Source organism: Pristis pectinata, chromosome 2, assembly GCF_009764475.1.
Source record: "Pristis pectinata isolate sPriPec2 chromosome 2, sPriPec2.1.pri, whole genome shotgun sequence".
NCBI classification, from domain to species: Eukaryota; Metazoa; Chordata; class Chondrichthyes; order Rhinopristiformes; family Pristidae; genus Pristis; species Pristis pectinata.
The window spans coordinates 81,710,972-81,738,568 of NC_067406.1; the positions used below are offsets into that span (position 1 = coordinate 81,710,972).

Sequence of the window (27,597 nt, forward strand, 5' to 3'; positions counted from 1 at the left end):
AGGGAGAGGGATAGAGATTTTCCATTAGTTCCAGTGTTGTCCCCTTTCTTCCTCCCTTCCAACCTGATTTTCTCCTTCTACCTCCTACTCTTCCTTCTCCCCTCCTTTCTTTCCCTTCCGTGCTTTGCTGTGCAACTGATTGAATGGCAGCTGGAGTCAAGGTTGAGGGCAATTATCCGAAATCATGGACATTGGCAGCTCATGTCAGGTATTGTGTGCACACAGGCAGAATTGTTCGAAGTGCAACTTTACTGTACAGTGAGTAAAGAATCATCAGGCAGTGGGTTCTTAAAAAAAAAGCTGGAGACTAGAAGTTGTGCTGGCAGGTAGAATGAGCCATTTCTGAATCAATTCCTGCTCAAAAAGCAATTCTATACTCGCCGCTGGAGGACAATAACAGGAAAATAACAATTCTGAAGTCAAGACCAATACCTAATTTTACCACTGTGAACGGGTACTGTCCCAACCTCTTGCCAATTTTAGCCTCTGCATTCCACACTCTGCTAGTGAGAACAGATTTAGGTCAGACCAGTACTCATCATGACAACCACTGGTGGCAGCACGTGTCTCTCAGACGATCCCTGCATAACCAATAAGCACCTGAAATTCTAATAAGATAAATAAGTATCACTTTTTGTCACAGGTGATGGGTAGAGCACATGATGTATTGTTCTTTATTTCCACAGATCATTTATGGATCAATGTATCATATCCAGTTATGTAGGAGCCAAATAGGAGGGTAGTATGTGCATGGAACAATGCGTCAGATCTAGTTCCCACCTCCAGACCGGCCCACTCCCTTAGATTATTTGGGCTAAGTGTAATGGGCTTATTCTGGTGGTTTTACAAACTCTGAAGTCCACTTGCACAGTCTGGACATCATTTGGTCATCAGGTGGTATAATGGAAAAGCACCCCCCACCTCCCCCCGCTGCCCCAAATTCTCTGACAGCTTTTGATTGTCAGTAAAGCTTCAAAGTAGCAAAGCTGTCAAAGCTGGGACTGATTTTAAAAGACTTAAATGGCTCTAATATTAGGGACATTAAAATCTATTAATATTGTAAATAATTAAAAGATAAAATTTAAAATTAAGATAAATACATAACTAACAACATCAATAACTAAAAAAAATGAGGTTAAAAAACTGAAAATATTAACCTCTTTTCTCCTAAATCTTTACTCTACAACTCCCACTGAACTCAGTCGTCCCTTGGATCCTCTTTTGCATGTTATTGAATTCCACATACGAGTCCAGTATCAAAGTGAACTGACAGATTTAGCCCTCCATGTCTGACAATAAGACCTAGACTTCCCTGTTTCACTAGATGAATATTCTGCTAGGAAGAAAAAACGTAGAACATTTAGTTACATTGTGTTGAATAGATAGAATGCATCATAATTGGATAAAATTTGGACTTAATTTTAAAATTCTGAGATTACAGTAAATACTTTTCTATCATTTTATTCTATCATCTTTCTCTACCTCTTCTCCCTCTTCCTTTCTTCTCTCTATCTCTCATCTGGCAGTAAAAGGAAAAGTAACTCTTTCCCTCTCAGTTTCCCTTCCCCATTCTATCTCCTCTCATTTTCCCTCTTTCCCTCTTTTCTCCCTACCCTCTCTGATTACCATCTCTCCCCCTCTACACCATCTCTCCCTCTTGCTTGTACTTGATAAAGCACAAATGACAAGAAATATGTAGTTAGGAATAACTTAATAGTGATTAAATGTGGAAATTTATTTGCTTTCACTCATAACTGTTGAGTCCAATCTATGAAGCACTGGGCTTCCCTGCAGTGTGTTTATATAAATAGTTTATTCAGTCACTTAACTGTTCCTGGCATTGCCTTCAATTCTGTTTCTGGTGCAACTACTTCTCTTGCTGCTATTGACAGCAATACATTTGAGAGTTAAATGGAAGGCAGAGGTGGATTCAATAATAATATTTAAAAGGAAACTAAATTAATATCTGAAGTATAAACATTTACAAGGCTGTGGGGAAATAGAAGCAGAATGGATCAAATTCGACAGCTCTTTTAGAGAGCCAGCATAAGTACGATGGCCAAAAGGCCTCTTTCTGTGTTATATCATTACAGACCACAGAATCCTATAATTCTAATAATGCGGGAGATAACAATAGTAATACATAGAATAGAAACGAAGTTGCACCTTTATGATGGAAGTATGCTGAACTGACTTTTAATCTGTTTTTAGTCTATCTAAACTGAACAAGCCTTACCAAGTTACCTTTATCTCAGCAGTAACATGTTGATATTTGTGATAAAGTCTCTCCTGCCTTAATGTTTCCATGAATAAGTTTTTACCAGCTCAATTTTAAAATTTATGTGACTGAATACTGGATATTATAGTGGTTCTTTTATAAATAGTTTGCACTATTTAGAGTCAAGGTTTAGGGTCAAATTCACTTCACAATATTGCATGTAAATACAGGATAAACAAATACTAGGAATTAAATGAACCTACTTTAACTGTTTGTAGCTAATAACAATCTGTCATAGGCATCTGAACAAAGGTATAAACAGTTTATTTTGTGTTTGGAATTACTTCCTGAGGGAGGTTAATGTAACACATAGTTTGTCAGAAATGAGCAAAACCAGATCAGTGAGCAAGATTTTTGCCTGATAAAGCATAATGCAAGGGGTAGAATCAACGCATTAACTAATTGTATTTTCTATTTTAAGTAACTGAGTATAGCCAACTCTGTACTTGTGATTCATTAAGAATTAATGTTTGTAATTCCATTGCAGATCTTGCATCTTTGTCTGGAAGCAAAGATTGTGAGCAATGCGATCGTCAGAACTATATACAGATGTAAACACTTTGCAGAGAATGCCCAGTATTTTGAAATCAATTGTAACCCTCATCTTGGCATGGCTTCCATCATATTAATATCCATCAATCTTCATGAAATGTTGTTTGTAAGCAATGACAGAACTCCTAATAATTACTACCAAGTGTCCCCTGCATAACATTACATTGACTCTTTATTTTCTCCTTTCTTTAATAAATATATTTATTTAGGCAGTTGGTTTATGAAGATACATCTTGGCTAACAGCTTACTTAAGCCATGCACAATCAAAAATTACTTTATATCTAGAATATGGCTGTATTTTTCACAAAAAATAAACAATTAAATGTAGATTAAAAAAAAATGTTTAAATAATTAATTAAATGCCCAACAGGATCCCACCTCCCACCACCAGGCACATCTTCACCACCTCCTTCCCCCCACCCCCACTTTCCACAGGGATCGCACTCTTCGCGATTCCCTTCTCCGTTCGTCCCTCCCAACTGATCACCCTCTAGGCACTTAACCCAACCATGCTAAGTATCACACCTGTCCCTACACCTCCCTCACCACCATTCAGAGCCTCAAACAGTCCTTACAGATGAAGCAGTGCTTCACATGTGAATCCATTGGGGTCATTTATTGCATCCAGTCCTCCTGGTGTGGCCTCCTCTACATCGGTGAGACCCAACGCAGATTGGGGGTTTGCTTCATCGAGCACCTTGGCTCCATCCATCCCATTCCCACTCTGACATGACTGTCCACGGCCTCCTCTACTGCCATGTTGAGGCCAGGCACAGGTTGGAGGAGTAACACCTTGCATTCCATCTTGGTAGTCTCCAATCTGATGGCATCAACATTATTTTTTTTCTCTAACTTCCAGTAACCTCTACCCTCTGTTTTCCTTCCCCACTCCCCTTTGTTTTCCCTCATTTCTGTGGCCCCTTCACCCCTTTGCTTTCTCCTACCCCACCCTCATGACCTGCCCACCTCCTTCCCTTTATTCCATGGCCTATCAGATTCCTTCTTCAGCCCTTTGCCTCTTCCACCTATCACCTCCCAGCTTCTCACATCATTCCCTTTCACCCCTCCTCCCTCCCCTACCTACCTACCTACCTTCCCCCTCTCACCTGGACTCACCTATCACATGCCAGCTCATGCTCCTCTCTCTCTCTCCCTATCCTTTTATTCTGGCTTCTGCTATCTTCCTTTCCAGTCCTGATAAAGGGTCTTGGCCTGAAACATTAACTGTTCATTTCCCTCCATAGATGCTCCCTGACCTGCTGAGTTCCTCCAACATTTTGTATTCATTGTTCTAGATTTCCAGCATCTCTAGTCTCTCTTGTGTCTCTGATTAAATGTAGTTTTCGGTTTGTGCTTGCAGTGAATATTTATTTCTCCTGCCACTTGTTCTCCCCCTATAACTTTCCACCCCACTATGAAGACTGAAGGCTTATTATCCTGTTATGATAACAGTGAAACATATATCAAGAATGTAACAGCATTTGTGGTGGAATGATTGTGTGATTGTGTGGTATGAAGAACAAGATGTTGTCAATGTTCATGAGGTGTTAATAGGAGAGTTGGAGAGTTCAAGTCCTGAAGTTCTAGTGTTGGAGAGTTCAAGTTCTATCTCAGATATTTGAGCAGAAAATCTAAACTGGCACTGCAGAACAACTTAGAGGGAATGCCTCACAGTCTTTTAGATGAGATGTCAAACTGAAGCATATCTGATCTCTCAGTTGAACATTAAAGATCACAGAATCGTAGAGTCACAGAGATACAACACAGAAACAGGCTCTTTGGACCATCAAGTCCACACTGACCATCAACCACCCATTTTACACTAATCTGACATTAATCCCGTTCTTTTGAAGGAGTTCATTGATGTGTTTCTGTTAATTATTTTTCCTTGACGATGGAAACAAATTATCTGGTCATGATCAATTTGCTATTTTTATGTCTTCTAAGATGAGACTAGACCATACACCAAAAGTACTTCAATGGCTGTAAAATTACTTCAAGCAATCCGAGGCCATGAAAGACAGTACTTAGGTATCAGGCTTCAAAGACTTTTTTTAGATATTATTTTGGTTGAGCTTTTGTTGCATTCCTGTTACATTATGTATGCTTGGTTAGTTCATTATAAATGCATCGTGGGAGTAAATCCAGAATTGTGATGGAATCAACAGTTATTCAGAATCTTAATTAGCTTTGAAGTTGATTGGATTTCAGTTTTGTTCAGTGCCATGAGTGAGATATTGTTCTGTCTTCTTCCTACTGACATTGGCCCTTTTCCCATGACATTTAAAGGATGTGCTTTAGGTATTTATGGAGGATGTCACATCACATGGGGAAAGAAAGTTTGCTATTTCTTCACCCTGGGAGGAGTACATGTATAATTTGCTTCCACTTGCATATAGCTGTGGAAGCAAATTATACATGTGCTCCTCCCAGGGTGGAGATGTGTTTTACATATGGTTTTGAAAAAAGGGGGGGGGGGGGTGGAAGCGGTGTTTGGGGAAGTTGGAGAGAACTAGTTATTGGCAGGGGGTGGAACTTCCATGGCAGAGGGAATTGTAACAGTAGAGAAAGCTGTGGGGTCTGTGATGTTAATTTGTGAAATTCTGCCCTGTTAACTAGAATGCATAGATTTGGAGCCACAATCAATAGGCATATCTATCCTTATGGTCAAGTTCCATCTGCAAAAAACATGGTATGGTTTGTGTGGGCTGCAGTGCAGTGGTCAGTTTATAACAAGGAATTACATCTGTCTCTGCACTTCGCACCACTCCTCCTCCATCATTTGGAGGCCTATTTTTATGTTTCTAGGCCTGCACAAGCTGCAGGTCAGTGATAAAAGTGCTTTCACATGTCAGCATCAGCATGGTGGTAATTGAAATGCACAAACTTAAGATCATACAACAAAACAGAGGGGAGTTTAGGAAAGTTGTCAAAAGGTGTTGGAATGTTGAGTTCTCTGCCACTAGACTTTTGCTGAAACAAAGCCTATAAAATTGAAAGAAAATTGGACAGCTGCTTTGCCCAAAAGCGGAATATTAAAGGATCCATGGCAAGTAAACAGGAGGATGGATTTAGACTAGATGTTCATGGAGAAAAACATCGATGCAACCTTGAAAACTGAATGGCCTGTTTATATGCCAAAATATTAAATGATTTATAAAGTTTGTAGAAAATATTATTGTGGTTACACATTCACGCATTGTTGGAATTGTGCTTGTTATGGATGGATGCTTTATCATTTTGTAGGAGATTACCAGGAAGGATCAATTCTCAACATAGTCTAGATAAGAACAAATCATTTTTCACACAACTAAGTAGGCTCCATAAACAAACTGCTAATGAATCCAAGACCATTCTGGGTTTTCTGTAAACATGAACATTCTGACACTTATTGCATCTGTCTCTGATCAGCTTCAGAAAGACAATACTGAAAGCAGTAACCGAGCTTTATTATTATTACATTATTTTTTATTTGTAGGTCTGGAATTGTACAAATCTATATAGTACATAATTTGTTTTCTTCTGTCACAGTGCCCCAGATGATAAAATGTTGCCCAAAATAGTATATATTTCAGGAAATTTGTGCTAGCCATTTAAGATGTATTGAAAAAGAAATAAGCAGCCCTGCTGACTCATGATGTTAGAAAGCTATGAATTACATGTACATATTGTTCAACCTTTAACTATTTTTAAATGTCTGTTAAACTTGGCTACCTGACCCAAGCCTGACAGGACCAGACTATATATGTCAGGTTTGGGTCAGGTGTATATTCTAATAAAATATTTGGGTGTTGATTGATTTGGGCTTTGTCATACTGGCTTGATACAACTCTTTGTTCAGATTAGGATGATTTCCTTATTAATACCATGTTTGCTCTATTCTTGATCAATATTTGGCATTTCAGCCTTAAACAGGTCAATAACACTTTTAAAATTGTTATATTTGTGATAATGTTTGGATTGGTTTATAAAGGATTAAATACTTGGCCTTGGGTTCAGAATGGCGATAGTCAGAGCAGGTTGGATTTGTGTCCGGTTTTACTTTTATATCCCAGCAGACCTCTACTACCAATCAGTAGTAGAAAGTATTTGTGTCTATGAAACTGGTCTTAAACCACCATAAAAACAAAACTTAATAAAACTTTGTGAAAGAATTTGCTAATATTGATGTGCAAGTCCATATTTATATACATCTCTTACTATTTATTAATTATGCAGCAGTCTTATTTAACGCAGTCACATTAGCAGCAATTAAAAATAGATGATATTATCTTCTGGGAATTCTCTTCCATCTTGAAGATCAGACTATTCCCATTTTATTTGAGATATTATGCATATATTGCAGCTATTTGTATGGCATATTGTAATGGAGCCTGACCCAATTTGATCATTTCATCCTCTAAATGATGATCAAATTAGGTAACAATTTGCTGAATGCTCCAAGCAATCTGCAAAATATACTTATGGAACCTACTGAGCTTCTGCATTTCAAAATCCTGGCAATGACATATAGTTTTATTGTCAAGGATGATATATGATGTGTACAGACTTGATATGTGTCAAGTATTGAGTGTCAATTTTTTGTATGTCCTGAAAGAGCTCAATGCTACCACCACAGAAAATGACTTCCATGCTATCTGCCTGCATGTCTGATATCAGGTTATGGATGAGCCTTGATCTCCTCCAACTGTATTTTGAGTTGACCAAAGTTATTGTTTTCAATCCCTGTTATAACTGCCTTTATCAGATACTTCTCAGATGCATACTCACATACTTTGAACAAGAACATATGCAGTTAAAGAAATATTTTTTGCAACACTGAGCTGCAGAGCCGATATCCTCCATCAAGATTGCTCATTTCCCCCTTTTAATAATTTCTATCTTGTCTAAGCTTCTGATGTTTTTCTCATCTACTGACTCAATTATTTTAATGGTCCCATTACCTACCTACTAGTCCAACAACCCTCCTAATGAAATCTCTTGTCTCTTCCTTATCACTTCCAGTTACCCACAGTCTGGCTTCCCATCCATAAATTTCAACCTGTGCTCAGCTGCCCACTCACCCCAGCTTTACTGATTTGCATTGATTCCTTATTTCCAGGATACTGCACTTAACATCTTTATCATCATTTGAAAATCCTCCATGACCTTACCATTTGTTATCTCTACATTCTTCCTTCTTGTATTACTTCTCATATATTTTCAGCTTTCAGTTTTTGCACATTTTGCTGAATTTCTGGTACTCACAACATGAGGAAACCGGATATCAAGTTTGTTAGGGATTGAGAAATGAAGTAATTCCAAGCAAACAGCATAATTTCAAAGACTTATTCCTGCATTTCTATATTTATTTATTTTCCCCAAAAGTTACTGAAAGTGCAAGCTGATAATAGTGCAGTAAGGTCAACGTGTCATCTATGAGACAAACAGAGAATCTCCTTAATGAGATTAAAGGATTCGGAAGAACTGAGAGAGAGAGGGTGAACTGGAATTGATTGAGAGATCTGGTTCAGAAATGGAATAAAAAGAGAACACAAGGTTGGATTTTGAAATATAGAAAGGAAAAGTAAGAAAATAAATTAAGAAAATTCAAATTTAATGTTTGAAAACTTACCTGAATTGATCTACAAGCCAAAGGAATAAGATTTCCTGCACGATTTTTAATTTTCTGGGCAAAAAATGTTGATTGACATTCTTCAACAATTATTATATACTTACCTAGTTAATCACAACACTTAATTTTCAGCAGTGGGTTTAATAGACAATTAATATGCATTTGTAGAAACTACAAGAAAATTGTGGTTGCTTAAGATGTCAACTTTGTGAGGATAATGGTAGATTGGTGTAAATCAGCCAGCAAATTTTTGTGTCTTGGAACTCGTGAGATTTTTTTCCCGAAAGTTTCTAGTCATTCAAACACAGTTATCTTTCTTCCAGCAAAATCTTTTTAAGAGTGACAAGCATCAAAGCAGGTCACATTTTTAAATAAAAATGAGTGATGGCCATTCCTAATGAATGACATTTGGAAAGTTGCTTCCGCTTCAAAAAGAAAGGAGAGGGACGGAAAGAGAAACACATGCCCTTGTTTTTCAACATAGTTTTTATTCCAAGCACTTCAGCACTATTTCCCTTAATCTTTCCACTTACATTTTATAAATAAAACAGAACACTGGATTGTGGAGTAAATGGATTGGCTAATTTGATCTCAGTTAGAAGGTGGGTAGAGTTTAGCCTTTGGATGCAATTGGCAATCTAGAGTCAAATTGTTCCCAGTGTTGCTCTGGTCTTGAGAATAATTTTTCCCCCATGTTTGTATATTAGAGAACATAAAATCTTCCAAGAACAATTTGGACAGTGACTTAGAATATAATTTTTCTTTCAAACAATGATGTTTTAAAATTGTTCCTTGATATATTTGACAACAATAACTTTTGTAGTTTCTCTTAAAGCAACTGAAAATCATATTGTCACAAATGAAAATTTTCTTAGTGCCTCTTTTGCCACAAGCAGCCTCACTTTAAATAACTAAAAATCACTTTTGGAAAAAAAACTAAATAAAATCATTTACTCGTCACATGCAGTATGTGTATTGTATTCAGTTTTTTTCCGTAAAGTAAGAAAATGTAATAAAAATTTTAAAAATATACTATTGGCATCCTTGTGTGCATACAAAAACATAATTTCAAAAGCCTCTTCCGAGTTCCATAAAAAGATGCAATTCACAGAGATGATTACATTTTGAGAGCAGCTTCCAGCGTGATTTTTATTACACCAGAGCAAAAGAATGTGAAACTTGATGGAACTGGATTTAAGTAGCATTTGAAATTATCTGATTTTTTTTTTAACTAGTTTGATGCTGAGTGAATTGCTCTATAATCAAAAATCCTTAGCTGATGGAAAGTCCAGGCTAGAATAGTCTGTTCATGGGCTGAAGGGCCTGTTCCTGTACTGTACTATTCCAATGTTTAATATCTTTGACTCTTCATGCTTAGAAAGGAGAGCTGTTAAAATGGATGTGCATTATTTTATGATTAGATAATGTACCTTGATGAAGTGATATTTTGATGCCGATAATTACATCTGTGGGAATCATGGTTTCACATTATCCTGAACATCAAGCAAATAAAAATATTATTTCTTGTATAGTATTGTGCAGATATACACTCAGCCTTACTACTTGAATGAAATAGACATTTGTTTAATTCTAAAAATTTGTTTTTTGAAGGCTAATCAAACTGTCTATTCTTACTCCCATAGTTGACCTGGAGCACATTCGAACTGTGAAAACAGACAAGCATCAACGATTTTGCCAGGAGAATAACATCAGTGGTCATTTTGTCTCTGCCAAAACTGGAGATTCTGTGAGTTTGAATCATCTCCTAGATACATTCAAATCTCTTGTAACATCTAACTTCTATTGGAAGAGTTAAAATAGATAAGTTATTTAAAAAATAGATTGAGATTAAATCCAGATGTGCACTGAATCAGTAATATGAAAGTCATTGCCAACTAATTAGTGTACAGATTATTCATTTGCAATGTAATGGTGACAAGATAGTATATTTGTGACTACCCAGATGTTATTAGGCCTGAACTTGCGGGGAACTAGCAATCGTTCTACATAAATTCATAGGTTCTCAGCCTACGTTTGTTCTTTGCTGGTAATTTGCTGACTGCACATTGACATTTAAATCCATAAGTCCAGTGGTGGAGTATGTATTTGTGGGAATTTCTTACACTAGGGATTCTGCTCGCTGAACCTGCTCTCACTAGATTTGGTGAAGGAACTATGAGTTCATTTGTTTCCATGGAGAGGGGTTTAGGCATGTATTAGAATGTGAGAAATTGAAGCAGGAGTAGGCCATATGGGCCCTCGTCCCTCCTCCACAATTCAATAAGATCATGACAGATCACTTTATTCAGTGCCACTTTCTTGCACTAACATCATTTCCCTTTATTCTCCTAATCTTCAAAAATCTATCCATTTCTGTCTTGAGTTTACTCAGTGACTGAGCCTCAACTGCCTTCTTAGGTACAAAATTCCAAAGGTTCACTATCTTCTGGCTGAAGAAGTTTTTTCTTGCCTCTGTCCTGACCCCTTATTTTGAGACTGTAACTCCTAGTTCTAGACACCTTGGTCAGGCAAAACATCTTCCCCATTAAGTCTTGTGAAACTTTGGAATGTTTCAGTGATATTACCTCTTATTCTTCCAAACTCAAGATCCAAAGATCTAGTCGGTTTAATCTCTTCTTAAAGCATAATGCCTTACACCCCAGGAATTAATCTGATGAATCTTTGTTGCAAAAACAAGTCTTTTGAAAAATCTTTGCGACTGTTATTCTGACACTGGTCATAGAGTGCAAGGGTGGAGCGCCAACATCAAATCCCAGGTCCACTGAATCTCTTTCAAAGGAGGGGGAAGTCTCTGAGGGAATATGCAAGTTTTGGTACATTTAGTTATAATTATGTGAATTATTTGAATTAATTTAAATCTGTGTATTGTAATTGTAGGTTTTAATTATTTTAAACATAATCTCTAATTTTATTGATTTTTATGTTTTCATAGTATGATCAATTTTTCATATTTTTAATTGTTTTTGAATGCTCCTGCATGGTCACAGACATTCAAAGTCTTCTGACAATTTTGTTTGGGAGAAGGCTGGGGAATGGTTTAGACTGCTGTCAAAGTATTTGTGGGGCAGGATTTGCTCTTTCAGCAGGAAAGCCTCACTAATCAGGAGACAGATTTAGGGAAACGTTGCCAAGTACCTGCAAGTCTTCCCTTCTTAGGTTGTCCCTCAGAATCAAGGATAACCATTCCGGTGTTGTGGTTTCTGAGGTGGATAATGATGCCAGACAACCTCAGACTCTTCCACAGATAGGGTACAAAGTGGCTGATGGGGGCAGGCTGATGTGTAGGTTCTGAGCAGGTGCATTCACCTGCCACATACGCAGGGCTTCTATATACCCCGATGTGTGGCCTTGAGGTTCCCTATACCATCTTGAGAGCTCCTTTTCCACTTCAAGCAGTGAACCAGAGTTCTCAGGAGCCAATTATTCTTCAAAGAAACTTTGAGAACATCCTTTCTGCCTGGTAATCTGCTCCCCTGACAAAGCTCAGAATAGAGTGTTTGTTTCAAGAGTCTGTTGTTGCCTTCCCAATGCAATTGAGTAAGAGTAACAAGGGCTTTGATGCTGGGATGTTGGCTTAGAAGGATATATTGGTTCACTGATCCTTCCAGTGAATTTTGTGAGTCGGCATTGGTGGTAGTATGCTTGCGCTTGTGCATATTCAGAGGCTGAGCTCAAAGACATGATTGACTTATTCAGCGAAGTAATTGAGAGCATGGGCCTTATAGTCAATGTCTGTAAGACCAACTGTCCCCTGCTGCACCACACTAAAGGCTCATGAAAAGACCTTGGTAAGCTTGGATCATTTCCCGCATCTCAGGAGCCATCTCTTGGCAATTGCATTCATTCTTGATGAAATTTGCTACTACTTTTGTTGGTCAGTTGAGGAAAAGGGAATTTGAAGATAAAGACCTCAGACATGAGACAAACATGTGGTCTCCTGGGCACCAGTGATCCCTGCCTTCCTATATGCTTCTGAGATGTGAACTACCTACAGCAGGCATCTCAAGGCACTAGAAAAATGCCACCAATAAGCATGCAACAGTGCATGGAGGGCAGGGCAAAATCACCCATCAGACCTGATCCGGACCATGGATCTACATTGTAGATATGGAAAGTTGCATCTAGACATTAGAACTGTATTGTTGAACAACAGTACACTACCGCGTTGAACAACTCATCCAAAAAAAAACTCTTGCTTTATGATGTGTTAAAATGTTATAAATTCATAATGGCCATATACTTGAACAACCATTGTCCAGTTATCTTCCAGTAGCATAGGAGGAATCATCAAAAGCTTGATTGAAGAGTTGAGTTTTAAAGGAGGAAATGAATACAGAGATGTTGAGGGTGGGAACTCCATAGTGACATACCAAGGGCTGGAAGGCACAGCTATTAATGATATGACAAAAATGTGGAGAAAAGGTACAATAGAATGGTGAATTTTCATGGTAGTAGTGGCATCTCCCTTAGACCCATCCCTCTTTATTGAAATAATTCAGTGAACCTAAACCAAGTCTATCTTGGCACAAGCCCAGCAGGCAGAGGAGGTTGATGCTCCACTCTTAACTCCATGAGCAGGTGAATGCCAAAAGAACTGTTTATGGGGCTAGATGAGAGTATAACTGTAGCATATAGCATATTGTATACTACGTGAATGGAAATACCTGGAACAAATCAAATGTAACTGTAGTCCCCAAACCATACACATTTATATTTTTTAGATGTATTAAAACATGTAAGAAAAAAGAGCGAATGAAGAAAATTCCCCTCATTTCCATCCTAAATGGCCTACTCCTTAAGTGCCACACATCTGATGCATAAAAATCTAGAATTGCTGTTGGACCTAGGTCCCAGAAATGTTTTAGGGATTTAAACACTCATTATTTTGCTTTTTTCAAATTGAAAACTGGAGCATATGCTTCATTTCAGTGAGATGGCCAATAAGATGGTAGCGATACCCAATCAGCAATGAACGGTAGTTAATTTGCAACAAAGCAGTGAAATAGCATTGGTAAAGCAAATCCAAATATTTATTCAATAAAATTGTTGTCAAATTGGATGTTTCAGAACAAAATATTCCATTTATGTAGACCAGATATTGCAAAGTCCTGCACTGAGAAGCCATAAAAAATGTTGGACTGATAGTCAGTCAAACCCACCACCTCTTGGAGGGTGCCATGTCCAAAAAGACCAGGCAGAATGTGCTTTCAGCTCCTTTAATGAGCAAGCAGAGGACCATCAGAATGCCTCCTTTCTTTGTCCAGGTGATGTTGAAATCTACTCACCAAACCAGTTAGATTTTTACTTCATGGTGCAGAAGTCTTATTGAAGAAAATACCATCCGTACCTGAAAGAGTATTTCCATTGCAATTCCTGAATTATTGTGACTAACAACAGTCCAGTTCATCTGATTGTCTTTGCTTGTTTCAGTTTTCTTATCTATTCAATTATATCCAGAGCATTTTCTGCCACTGACTTCCTGTCCATGGACTGTTAAATTCAACAATGATTTGTTTTGGTCTCCTCCCTTTTGTTATCTATCTGTTACCACTTGGTGGCATCATCTCCAACTGTGTAGAGTGATTTTTATCTAAACTCAAGAATATAGCTATACATTAAGGTTTGTGTTCCATTATTGTTAGGGACGAACTCATTCTGCTCTTTTACAATGAATGTCATCCCAACAGAAGGTCCAAAGAATGAAATATAGCCTGGAGCCTTGTGAGCATTGTCTGAGTGAGCTCTCAGCAATGGTCTCACCAATAATAGCCTCAGGATAAGTTCAGAATATAAAGGGACAGAATCAAAAAGGTTTGTGTGGAATCAGGACAGCAAGTTCTACATGTCATTCTGGCTTTTTGGGAATAATGTTAAAATGTTTAAACTTCATCTCTGTAGGCTGTAGCAGCTTCTGGCTCTTGCTCATCACAAAGGAGTTTCTGATGGAAGTCCTAACATAGACATAAGGACCCTCACACACATAATGCCGGAGAACTCAGTTCCTCCAGCATTTTGTGTGTTTTGCTCCAGATTCTAGCATCTGTAGAATCTCTTGTGTCTACATAAGGACCATCATTTAGATTTATGAGGCTTTACTCCTGTTTTGCCAAGTAGCCTGACCCAATTCACTAATTCTTTTGACACAGGACATTCTTTGAAATTGGGCCATATTATGCCTGTTTTACAGCTGTTAGATGTGTACATTGAGGTTCAGTTTTCACTCAATATCTTTCATCTCTCACTTCCCAACACTGGTACTTAAGGATATGTTTTGTAATGTGGGTTGACAGTTCTTCTGCATTAAAATTGCAAAAGTCAGAAGTTAGATTTAGCAGAATATTTTTCTTTTGGTTAAATTCCAAAATTGCAAATTGTGCTTTTGGGTAACATTGCAAAGTCTTAATATTACTGTGAGTCTTTGAATATTCATTAATTTTAATTTGCAGAGTAGTTTAAAGTTTGCCAAAAGCAATGTTACTTATTTGCTATTATCCTCTGTATATCCAGTTAGTTACAACATCATTACTGCAATCATTCTACACCAGACATTATTTTTCATGAATTTAATACTTAAAGCATTCATTTTGTGAAATGTAGGAAAAGAATTTTAAATAAAGTTCTGTTACGACTCTTGTGTTAGATTGCTTTGCATCATATAGCTCTTGTTTATCTTTGGTAATAACATCAGCCCTCATATGTTTTTCATGAATTTGGTGCTATAATTAGTAGATTTGTCTATATGGTTACATGTGTAATCAGAGTTAATAACTCCATAGTGTTAGTATATAGTTTATTGAAATAGGCTTGCATTTTACTGTAAGGAAGTTGGAAGCTGTGGTTGAAGCAGGTTATCCAAGGCCGGCTTTACAAAATATTATTGATTCTGGAAATCTGAGATACAAACAGAAAATGCAGGGAATACTCATCAGATTAGGAAGCAACCATGGAGAAAGAGAAATGTTAACAGTTGAGGTTGATTAACTTTTCTTAATTGTTATGAAACATTGAGATAGAGATAATTTTAAGATGCAAAGAAATGATAGATTGGAGGAGGGGACAAAGGGAAAGGTCTATGTACTATCATATAATTTGTCATTTAATCTCTCCTTTTCCCAGTTCTAATGAAAGGTCATCAATTTGAACTGTTGTGTGTGCCTCCCCCTCCCCCTCCCCCTCCCCCTCCCCCTCCCCCTCCCCCTCCCCCTCCCCCTCCCCCCCCCCCCCAAAGATGCTGATCAACTTACTGAGAATTTTCAGTTTCTTTGTGTTTATTTGCAATATGTAGAGCAGTTTAAAAATCATCAACCATGCATGCACTAACCTCTTCCCCAGTGCTGTGGAATTAAATCAATGCATTTAGCTGGACACAGAAGCAACTGTTTGTGCAGAATCTGGTGGTTATGTACTTGTTTAAAAGTCACAATTATACCATTCTTTTTCCAACTCTGAATCTTTCATAAGTTCTGAGAAGGATTGGTACAGGTCAGTAAAATCGAAGTTCATCCTTTCAGCAACATCTTTTTATCTCAGCACATTGGCCATTCTTTCATTGACACTTGGAAATACATTCACATGCTTTTCCATGCCAGTAGTCATGGAAGAACTACATTATTAGATAACCATTGGTTGAGAGCCTATAAAGATGGTCAAGGCAAACATTTGCTCATGACCAGATAAATGTAGAACATATTACATTAACTATACTTACTTTGACCACAATTGTTTATCAACATTCTGAGAGTATTGTTAATGGTGCCCAGTAGCACAGGCAGTTGCAGTTGTCATAGCTCACTTTCAATATATAGGTGTTATTAGAATTTTCACAGCAAAAGATACAAATTCTCTACTTTGAATTTACAGATATTTAATTGCAACTGTCAATATATTGTATTTTTAAATTAATTTGTATTGCTTTCCTGTACTGCTAAATTTGTGTTCTTTAAAAAGAAAACCTTTCTGTTACCCTATATTTCAACAAAAAACATTGTTATTCTTGAATCAGCTACAGCAATTCATGCCACATTATAGAAACCAAAAAACATTAAACATTGTGGCTGGCAATAAGAGTTTTAGAAGCCAGGAGATGCACTTCAATGCAACGTTGAATTACTTTTTTTTAATTCAATCCCAGAAAATACAATTAATTATTAATTCAACAATTTTTCATGTTTTGTGACACTTTTACAGTGGCATGCAAAAGTTTGGGCACCCCTGGTCAAAATTTCTGTTACTGTGAATAGCTAAATGAGTAAAAGATGACCTGATTTCCAAAAGGCATAAAGGTAAAGATGACACATTTCTTTAATATTTTAAGCAAGATTACTTTTTTATTTCCATCTTTTACAGTTTCAAAGTAACAAAAAAGGAAAAGGGCTCAAAGCAAAGGTTTGGGCACCCTGCCTGGTCAGTACTTAGTAACACCCCCTTTGGCAAGTATCACAGCTTGTAAATGCTTTTGGCAGCCAGCTAAGACTCTTTCAATTCTTGTTTGGGGGATTTTTGCCCATTCTTCCTTGCAAAAGGCTTCTCGTTCTCTGAGATTCTTGGGCCGTCTTGCACGCACTGCTCTTTTGAGGTCTATCCACAGATTTTCCATGATGTTTAGGTCGGGGGACTGTGAGGGCCATGGCAAAACCTTCAGCTTGTGCCTTTTGAGGTAGACCACTGTGGATTTTGAGGTGTGTTGAGGATCGTTATCCTGTTGTAGAAGCCATCCTCGTTTCATCTTCAACTGTTTTACAGTCGGTGTGATGTTTGCTTCCAGAATTTGCTGGTATTTAATTGAATTCATTCTTCCCTCTACCAGTGAAATGTTTCCCGTGCCACTGGCTGCAACACAAGCCCAAGGCATGATCGATCCACCCCCGTGTTTAACAGTTGGAGAGGTGTTCTTTTCATGAAATTCTGCACCCTTTTTTCTCCAAACATACCTTTGCTCATTGCGGCCAAAAAGTTCTATTTTAACTTCATCAGTCCACAGGACTTGTTTCCAAAATGTATCAGGCTTGTTTAGATGTCCCTTTGCAAACTTCTGACGCTGAATTTTGTGGTGAGGACTCAGGAAAGGTTTTCTTCTGATGACTCTTCCATGAAGGTCATATTTGTGCAGGTGTCGCTGCACAGTAGAACAGTGCACCACCACTCCAGAGTCTGCTAAATCTTCCTGAAGATCTTTTACAGTCAAATGGGGGTTTTGATTTGTCTTTCTAGCAATCCTACGAGCCGTTCTCTCAGAAAGTTTTCTTGGTCTTCCAGACCTCAACTTGACCTACACCATTCCTGTTAACTGCCATTTCTTAATTACATTAAGAACTGAGGAAATGGCTACATGAAAACGCTTTGCTGTCTTCTTATAGCCTTCTCCTGCTTTGCGAGCATCATTTATTTTAATTTTCAGAGTGCTAGGCAGCTGCTTAGAGGAGCCCATGGCTGCTGAGTGTTGGGACAAGGTTTGAGGAGTCAGGGTATTTATAAAGCTTTGAAATTTGCATCACCTGGCCTTTCCTAACCATGACTGTGAACAAGCCATAGCCCTAACAAGCTAATGAAGGTCTGAGACCTTGTTAAAAGTCTGAGAGCTCAAATCTCTTGGGGTGCCCAAACTTTTGCATGATGCTCCTTTCCTTTATTTACTCTAAAATTGTACAAGACAAAAGTAATACACTAATCTTGCTTAAAATGTTGAAAAGAATGTTTCATCTTTAACTTTATGACTTTTGGAGATCAGTTCATCTTCTACTCGCTTAACTATTCACAGTAACAGAAATTTTGACCGGGGTGCCCAAACTTTTGCATGCCACTGTATATGGTGATTTTTATTAAGACCCAGAGAAAGTAATTGATATATAGATTACAATACTTCATAAATCATAGGATGTGGGTAGGTCTAGTTAAATGTCTACTCTTGTGCCATAGAAAAGGATCTGATTGTTTCTGACATATGTATGTATGTGTGTATATTAACTTGTTTCTGATGATTTAACCTGTTCTTTTTTGCAGGTCTTCCTCTGTTTTCAAAGGTTTGCTGCAGACATTATTGGCATCAAGCTAAATAAAGCAGAGATTGAACAATCACAGGTATTAAAGATTAATGACTCAACCCTCTTGATTTTATTAAGATATTACAAATCTAACAGATTTAATAACTGCAATCAAAAAAAAACAATTTTTGCTGAACCTTTACGTGCTATTTCAAAATTGATTGAGTGCATCCAAGAAAATGCTCTTTTGCTTTTTCACTAATTCATGCACAGACTTTTGGCATTGCTGGCAAGCCCACCATTAATTGCCCATTCCTAATTATCTTTAAGAAGTTGGTGGGAAGCTGCCACTTTGAACCACTGCAGTTACAGTATGTGGTAAAGATGCTGATAGGTCAAGGCACAATGAAGATGAAGGAGTGATGATCAAATTTCAAAGTCAGGATAGTATGTGACTTGAAGATGGTAATGTTTGTATGTGCCTGCTGCCTTAGTCTATGTGGTAGAGGTCTTGGGATTAAGGCACTTTAGTGAATTTTTGCAATGCATCTCGCTAAGATGGGAGTTTACTAAACCGCTAATATCCATTGCTATGCCTATCAGTATAGAACTCAGGTATTGTATTCATTAAAATAAATGGGGTATCAATTCTGTTCTGAACAGAGTAAACATTCTTGCTGGACATTCTTGTTGCTGACTGTTGGTACATGTCCAAAAGCAGCACAAAAATTGAATTAGGAACTGTACAAATCTTTATACTTCTGCATATTTATTCACACAATGTAAGGTATTGTTTGTTGCCAGTTATAAAACACATGATCACAGCAATAAGACATCTCAAGATTGAGCAGTTGTGTATTACAGCAATGGAAATAAAAATCTTGAGTTATGCTGTACATTACAGCTTTAGAAACATCCTGTAGCAAACAACAGCTTCTTGCATATTTATAAAGCTCTTCAATGTAATGAAACACCCCAAAGCACTTCACAGAATGTTAACAGACAACATTTGATGCCAAAGCACAACAGCAATATTCAGGCAGGTAACCTAAAGCTTGGTCAAAGAGAGATCTTAAGGAATTTCTTAAAGGAGAGAGAGCTAGAGACAGAGAAGTGTAGGGAATAAATTGTATTAGTTCAGGCATAGACAATTGAAGCTAGTGGCAGCAGTAGCAGAATGAGCAGCAAAGTGGAATGTTTAAAATCAAGAACAGATGAGGTAGAAGAATTGGAGGAGCACAGAGATCTTGGAAGATTGTGGGACTTAAGAAGGTTACAAAGATAAGGAGGACATAAAGGCTATTTAATTGTGGGTAGTGAATGCAGAAGTAGATACATTTTTGAAAGATTAGATGAGGGCAATGAGAAACTGGCCCAGAAAATATAAGGCCTGGGGCAGATGAGCCATGATCACGTTGAGTGGTGTGAGGCTGAGTGGCCTAGTCCTGTTCTTATTTTCTTATGTTAAGTCCTTGAATAGATTTGAACATGGGGATAACATTTTCAAAATGACACTATTGCTTGCTCAGGAGACATCGCCAGAGAGCAAGCAATTGTTGAATGGAATGTAGGACAAATTAGACTGAAATAAATTCTGATGGTTTGAATTAAGTTAGCTATGGTCGATGTTGATAAGTTCACAAATAAGTAACACTTCACAATTGCATTATGCTGGCAGATCAATTTCTTGACAATTGGCCAACCAGATCAGATTGGATCAGCATCCCCTTTCACATGAGTTGTCAGAAACATTGTTTAGTTACTTATTTTTTAGTTGTATTAAATTATTATGTTTTTAATTATTTGCTTTAATAAATTTCACTTTTTAAATTTGTTTTTATTTTTAACTTTATTTTTAAGTTAGTAATTTTAAATTGGCTCTGAATTTAATTTGATAAAGGCCTTGAAAAATGTTTTGAAAAGGATGACTGTGGAGACAATCCAAAATTGAGGATTAATAAAGCAATTAGTTACTAATAAATCCAATGGGAAAACAATGGTTTGGGTTAGCAAAAGTTGTTTATTGATAGAATGATCAAATTGTGGAACTCTATCACAGGTGGTGGTTGTGACAATAAGCTTGCATGTCTTCAAAAATGAACAAGGTGAATACATGAGAGAAAGAGTCAATAGAAAGCCATGCTGTAAGGATGAAGTGAGACAGAAGAAATTGCAGGAGGTACAGGGTACAAAAGTATCATTAAACATCTTTTGGACAAAATCATCTGTTTCTGTGCTCCCAATGCTTTGCAGTTGTGTATTTTGACCCTTACAATATGGCTAAGTATGGACAGGACAGGCAGATTCCTGATCACATTTTGGCACTGAATCTGTGAAATTATTGAGAGGGATCCAAGCTTGGAAAGTTAATTGAGTGTAAAATAATAAGGTTCAGATTTGATCGATATATTGCACTGAGTTAAACAGAGGTAAGGCTATTGTTATTCTAAATACGGAAACTTGACTTTTGCTGATATTCATTATTGATTAGCTTTTGATGCAAAGGTTCAGCTCTCGTTTAAAGGTCAGGACCCAGCTTAGTTGTAATGTTCTCTCAACTTTATAAAGCCTACCAGAACAATTTCTAGATGTACCCATGAAGAATAGCTACTTCGACAAGGTTCACAAGATCACTAGACAAGGGAGCAGAAGTAGGCCATTTGGCCCATTGAGTCTGCTCCAAAGAAAAGGGAAAAAAGAAAAGGAAATGAGAAATTGGGGGGGGGGGGGGGGCAAAAAAACCCAATTCTAACCCCAATTTCCGGCATTATCCCCATATCCCTTGATACCCGACTAATTAGATATCTATCTATCTCTTCCTTAAATGCCTCCAATGATCTGGCCTCCACTGCTGTACGTGGCAAGGAATTCCACAAATTCACCACCCTCTGGCTAAAGAAATTTCTCCTCATTTCTGTTTTAAACCTGTACCCTCTAATTCTAAGATTGTGCCCTCTGGTCCTGGACTCACCCACCAAGGGAAACAGCTTGGCCACATCTACTCTGTCCAGTCCTTTCAACATTTTAAATGTTTCTATGAGGTCCCCTCTCATTCTTCTGTACTCCAGTGAGTACAGTCCAAGAGCAGACAAACGCTCATCATATGTAAGACCTTTCATTCCGGGAATCATCCTCGTAAATCTCCTCTGAACCCTCTCCAACATCAGCACATCCTTCCTAAGATATGGGGCCCAAAACTGTGCACAGTATTCCAAATGAGGCCTCACTAGTGCCCCGTACAGCCTCATCAACACTTCCTTACTTTTATACACTATACCTCTCGAAATGAATGCCAACATAGCATTCGCTTTCTTTACCACCGATTCAACCTGGTGGTTAACCTTTAAGGTATCCTGCACGAGTACCCCCAAGTCCCTTTGTACTTCTGTACTTTGAATTTTCTCTCCTCCTAGATAATAATCTGCCCATTTATTTCTGTTTCCAAAGTGTACAACTGCATATTTCTCAACATTGAATCTCATCTGCCACTTCCTTGCCCATTCTCCTAAACTGTCTAGGTCCCTCTGCAACCTTCCTGTCTCCTCAATACGCTCTACTCCTCCACCTACCTTGGTGTCATCCGCAAACTTAGCCACAAAACCATGTACTCCATCATCCAAATCGTTAATGTACAAGGTAAAAAGAAGCGGCCCCAACACCGACCCCTGCGGAACACCACTAGTAACCGGTAGCCAACCAGAACAAGATCCTTTTATTCCCACCCTTTGCTTCCTGCCAACCAGCCAATGCTCCACCCATTCTGTTATCCTACCTGTAATTCCATGACCTCTCATCTTATCAATCAGTCTCTTATGCGGCACCTTGTCGAAGGCCTTTTGAAAGTCTAAATACACAGCATCTACCGCCTGTCCCTTATCCACCCTACCTGTGATTTCTTCAAAAAACTCCAATAGGTTGGTCAGGCAGGATCTTCCCTTCACGAAACCATGTTGGCTAGGACCTATCTTGCTTTGCAACTCTAGGTATTCTATAACCTCATCCTTGAGGATCGATTCCAATAACTTTCCCACCACCGACATCAGACTAATAGGTCTGTAGTTTCCTTTATGCTGCTTCCCACCTTTCTTATACAGCGGAACTACATTTGTGACCCTCCAGTCCTCCGGAACCATGCCGGAGTCTATCGATTCCTGGAAAATCATCACCAATGCCTCCGCTGTCTCTAAAGCCACCTCCTTCAGAACCCGGGGATGCACCTCATCCGGTCCGGGAGACTGATCAGTCTTTAGCCCATTTAGTTTTCCTAGCACCTTCTCTCTAGTAATCCTAAATGAACTCAGTTCCATTCCGTGAGACCCCTGACTAACCGGTATATTGCTGATGTCCTCCACAGTTGAAGACTGATGCAAAATACTCATTTAGTTCTTCTGCCATCTCTTTATCATCCATTATAATCTCTCCCGCACCATTATCGATTGGTCCTATATCAACCCGTGTCTCTCTTTTACTCCTTATATATTTAAAAAAAACTCTTGGTATCCTTTCGATTGTTATCCGCCAACTTCCTTTCATAATTCATCTTTTCTTTCCTAATGACCTTCTTAGTTTCTTTCTGCAGGTTTTTAGAAGTTTTCCAGTCTTCTGTTTTCCCACTAATTTTTGCTTTCTTATATGCCCTCCATTTTGCTTTTATTTTAGCCTTCACCTGTCTCGAATTCCACATTCGTGCCTTTTTTCCATTCAAAACCTTTTTTCTTGGAATATATCTATCCTGCATTTTCCTTATTATTTGCAGAAATTCCTTCCATTTCTGCTCCACTGTCCCTCAAGCTAGCTTACTCTTCCAATCAATTTGGGCCAGCTCCTCTCTCATACCACTGTAATTTCCTTTGTTACACTGAAATATCGATACACCAGTTATCAGCTTCTCCTTCTCAAATTTGAAACTGAACTCAATCATATTGTGATCACTAGTTCCCTATGGTTCCTTTACCTTTAGTTCCCTAATCACCTCCAGTTCATTACACAGCACCCAATCCAAAACAGCCGATCCCCTGGTGGGCTCATCAACAAGTTGCTCCAAAAAACCGTCCCGTAGACATTCCACAAACTCACTCTCCTGAGATCTACTGCCTTGCTGGATTTCCCAGTCCACCTCCATGTTAAAATCCCCCATAATTATCTTCACATTGTAACTCTGGCATGCTTTTTCTATTTCAAACTGCAACCTATGGTCCACTTCCTGACTGCTATTAGGGGGCCTATATATGATTGCTACTATTGTCCTTTTACCCTTGCTATTTCTTAGCTCCACCCATAAGGATTCTGCCTCTTCTGACCCAATGTCCTTCCTTTCTATTGATTTTATATCGCTACTAACCATCATGGACACACCTCCCCCTCTGCCTAACTGCCTATCCTTCCTATACACTGTGTACCCCTGGACATTCAGTTCTCAATCACATCTGTCATAAAGCCATGATTTGGTGATTGCCACAATGTCGTATTTATTAACCTGTAGTTGTGCCACTGGGTCATCTACTTTATTCCTAATGTTACGTTCATTTAAATATAGTACATTTAGTTCAGTATCTGCTATTGATTTTGTTGTACTTCTATTGTTCAGCAAATTATCCTGACTTTTCACCTGCCTGTCCTTCTTGCCATCCTCACTACACACTATCTTGGACATGTTTCTATATACCTCATCCTCTATCCTAACATCCTGTATACTAACATCCTGATTTGTTGTACTTCTATTGTTCAGCAAATTATCCTGACTTCTCACCTGCCTGTCCTTCTTGCCATCCTCACTGCACACTGTCTTAGACTTGTTTCTATAAACCTCCTCCCTTACCCTAACATCTTGTATCCTAACATCCTGGTTTCCATCCCCCTGCCAGATTTCCATAGTGTCTTGGGCCATGAGAAGGGTAGAAAAAGGATATTAGAAAACACTTACTTCAGATAGATTTTATTTAATATTTCATGACATATAATAGTCTTGCCTGATAAAGCAGTGCTTAAAAGGAGTTTTCGTATGTTTTAAAAAAAAGCCCCTGAAATAAATGTGGCCCTGCAAATTACAATGCATAATCTTTTGCAAAGAAAATGAGAATCCATAACAAAGGAAAATAAATGTAGATTATTCAATATTAATGGTTTTTTAAATAAAAGATGTGGTTCCAATAGATAACAGGAAACCCCTAGTCTCATGCTTTGACGAGATGTTGATTTTAGGTATGTGCTGCAGTGACAAGCATTTACTCCCAAATAGATATATTATCCAGAAAGTTGGAGTCCATAATGATAAGATTCCCTGGCTTTCTAAGAGTCCATTAGCCTTCCTGGGATTGTGATGGTGCAGACAAGCTGGCTCTGGAAGGTGTGGGGGTGGGTTAGTCATTGTCACCCAGCATGACCTCATTACATCAAGAAAGAGGAGTGTGAGAATGAATTGGCAGAATCAGCACCTTAGCTATATACTTTGTCATCCAAAACTGTTTAATTTTACTTAAGTCATTACTTATCAATGGTAATGCATTTTTGGGCTAATAAATTTTATTGAATGACAATTTTCTCCCTATCCTATCATTTAATTTGTCTTCCCTCCATCCATCCTCACTACTTCCTCCTATCGTGCAGTATCTTTCAGAAAAGTAGGTGGGTGGACAGGAGTCTCACAGTGTTGGCCTTAAGCCAACTGGTAAGAGGTGTATCTGAATCTTCCAGGATACATCTTTTTTTGTTCTTGTCCAACATTTAAAGAAGTATTTGTCTTCTACTTAAATACATGTTACTCAGTTTCTTCCCTAATTCCTTGAATCACCAGCATGTAGCACCATCCCTCATGCAGATAAGAACTGCCATTTTCTCCACATTCAGCTCTCCTTGGTTCATTTTAGTAAATATGAAGTTTTTATACCAATTAGAATGTTTTCAAAATTTTACATTGTATTTTATAATTTCAATTGTTGTACACTTTCTACTTGTAGTAACATTATGGCCAGATTGCATGTGAAACCATGACAGCTTGCTTAAAATAATTGCACATTTTCAGCTTAATGACAGCATCTGCACATATAATCTGAAGGTAAACTTTAAGCTGAGATGAAGAATTTCAGGGCCATTTATTTGCTATGTTTTGAGAATTAATATATTGTTAAATTGGAATGGCACTGATGCAGTGAGACAGTGACTCTTTTGGTTATTGTCCCACCAAAAGAAAATTACACATTTTCATATTTGAAAGTGCTTGGTCTTCCTTTCCTGAAGCCTAGCATAAGAGGTTGGTCACTGGCCTAAATGGGCTTGTGGCCAACATCCGGGGGAAACTAGAATCCAATACTTACTGATGTTAGTAGCAATCTGGTGAAATCTTGTGTTGGCGTGTGGGAAGTGATATGTAGAGGATGGTTGGAGGATTTGGTTTACTAGTCAATGTTGAAGGTCAGAGTTTGATCTGATATGTGCTGGGCACTGGGATTGGAATTGATCTGGCACATATTACAGTTGGGAAGTGGGGGGGGGGGGGAATTCAAGGCCATTATTTTGGGTGGAGAGGGTGTTGGAATCAGGGAGTCCAGCATGGTTTGACACTGAGTTGGCTGACATGGTCTTTTGGGGAGATTGGTGAGGTGGGGCCAGTGTGGTCTGATGGGAAGAATGGATAGGCTGGCATTGTAAAACAGTGAGATTTGATAGGCTGGCATTGTCTGACATGGTACCTGGCAAGACCAATTTGATCTGATGGGAAGACTGGAGTTGGGAGGGCCGATGTTGTCTTGCAGAGAGATTGGATAGGCTGGCATAGTCTGATGGGGAGGTCAGGGAGGCTGACGTGATCTGACAAGGAGATCAGGAAAACGTACATGGTCTTTCTAGGGGATCAGGAGCAAGGCCAGCATGTATATTTGAGGGGACATTTAGAATGAGGGTTTAGATGAAGATGTGGTTATGGGGGAAACTGAGGCCAGAGATCTTTGTGAAAATGGCATTGGGGATATGACAACCAATGTGGAAGTGAACACAAAGTTGGGGATCTAGGGGAATCAGAGTTTCAGGAATGGACTGGAGACCAGGTGGCATTGGAAGATTGGTTTAGCACAAAAGGGAAAGAGTGTCTGGATGAAGCTAAGTAGTTTACTTACCGTGAAGGCCTCTTGGGTCAGTGCTGCATTTTTAAGAACATGTTGTCTTGGAAGTATCCAATGATGGGTGCCCCCAGGACAATATGGTCTAAGTTCCCCGAGGAGATTTGCATGAGGAATGATGTCATTGCATGCTTCCCTGATGTGGAAAATATGTTGGGTTTGCAAGATGACCAGAAATGCCTGTAAGATTTCCCAGAATATGCAATTTTAACCCAGAAATAGTTGCAGATGTGATTTGCTCTGGGTTAAATCAATTTTCAATCATGAAGAGACGGACAGAAGTGCCCATTGGAATTCCCAGAATGGGGTGTTTCAACCCAGAATTAGTTGCAAATAAAGTTTGCTCTGGGTTAAATCACATTTCAATAAAGAAGAGCTGCAAAAGAAGACGATGCTCATGATCCGGTTTCTAGGTAGTGATATTTAACATAAACAAAGTAATTTCATAATGCTCTGGCACCTTGTGCTAGGTAAGCCATCCTGTGATAAACATGTTTCTCTTTATGTAACCTATGAAATAATAAGCATTTGAATCCAAGTAAAATACTCTTCCTATAGCATCATATGTTGTGTTAGATTTTGGTGGGGCATTGTGGTGGGCTAAGACATTTTTCTGACTACTCTGCATTCATGTACATGATATAGGCATTTTATAATTCAGCTAAACTCTTACATTGGGATGATTCTGGGCTTTCAACCATGGATGAGTGAAAGAAGAGCAATGCATTCATATGAAATTTGACAGAATGACAGCAAGTAAATCAGATTTATAAAGACACATTTTAAAGTGTACAAGTCCTTTCCAGGTTGAAGAACAGTGGCATTTCCTGCTTAACATGGTTCAGCAGCACCCATGGTGCAATGGACCAGTCCTGACAGAAGAATAGGAAAGTTTGGAACAGCTATTTATTGAGCCTCCATGAACAGGTCTAATTGCTTGAAAATGCACTTGGAGGGAGTGGATGATGTAAATGTTTGTTAACTGTGTGGCCATTTTCATTTTATCCCTGTGGTCCCCTCAGTGTTTGAGGGGGAAC

The 27,597-nt window shown here is 38.4% G+C and overlaps 1 protein-coding gene across 3 annotated transcripts in view; it reads left to right on the plus strand.

The window, feature by feature from the left end:
- The window catches only part of rab28 (RAB28, member RAS oncogene family), an 84,430-nt gene that overhangs the window by 48,175 nt on the left and 8,658 nt on the right, over nt 1-27,597 (plus strand). For 2 of the 3 annotated variants that reach the window (XM_052010090.1, XM_052010091.1), the window contains exons 5-6: nt 10,089-10,192; nt 18,466-18,543. In XM_052010090.1, the coding sequence (XP_051866050.1) occupies nt 10,089-10,192; nt 18,466-18,543 (182 nt within the window). The remainder of the gene's footprint in view (nt 1-10,088; nt 10,193-18,465; nt 18,544-27,597) is intronic. The other variant, XM_052010092.1, reaches the window with a different exon arrangement.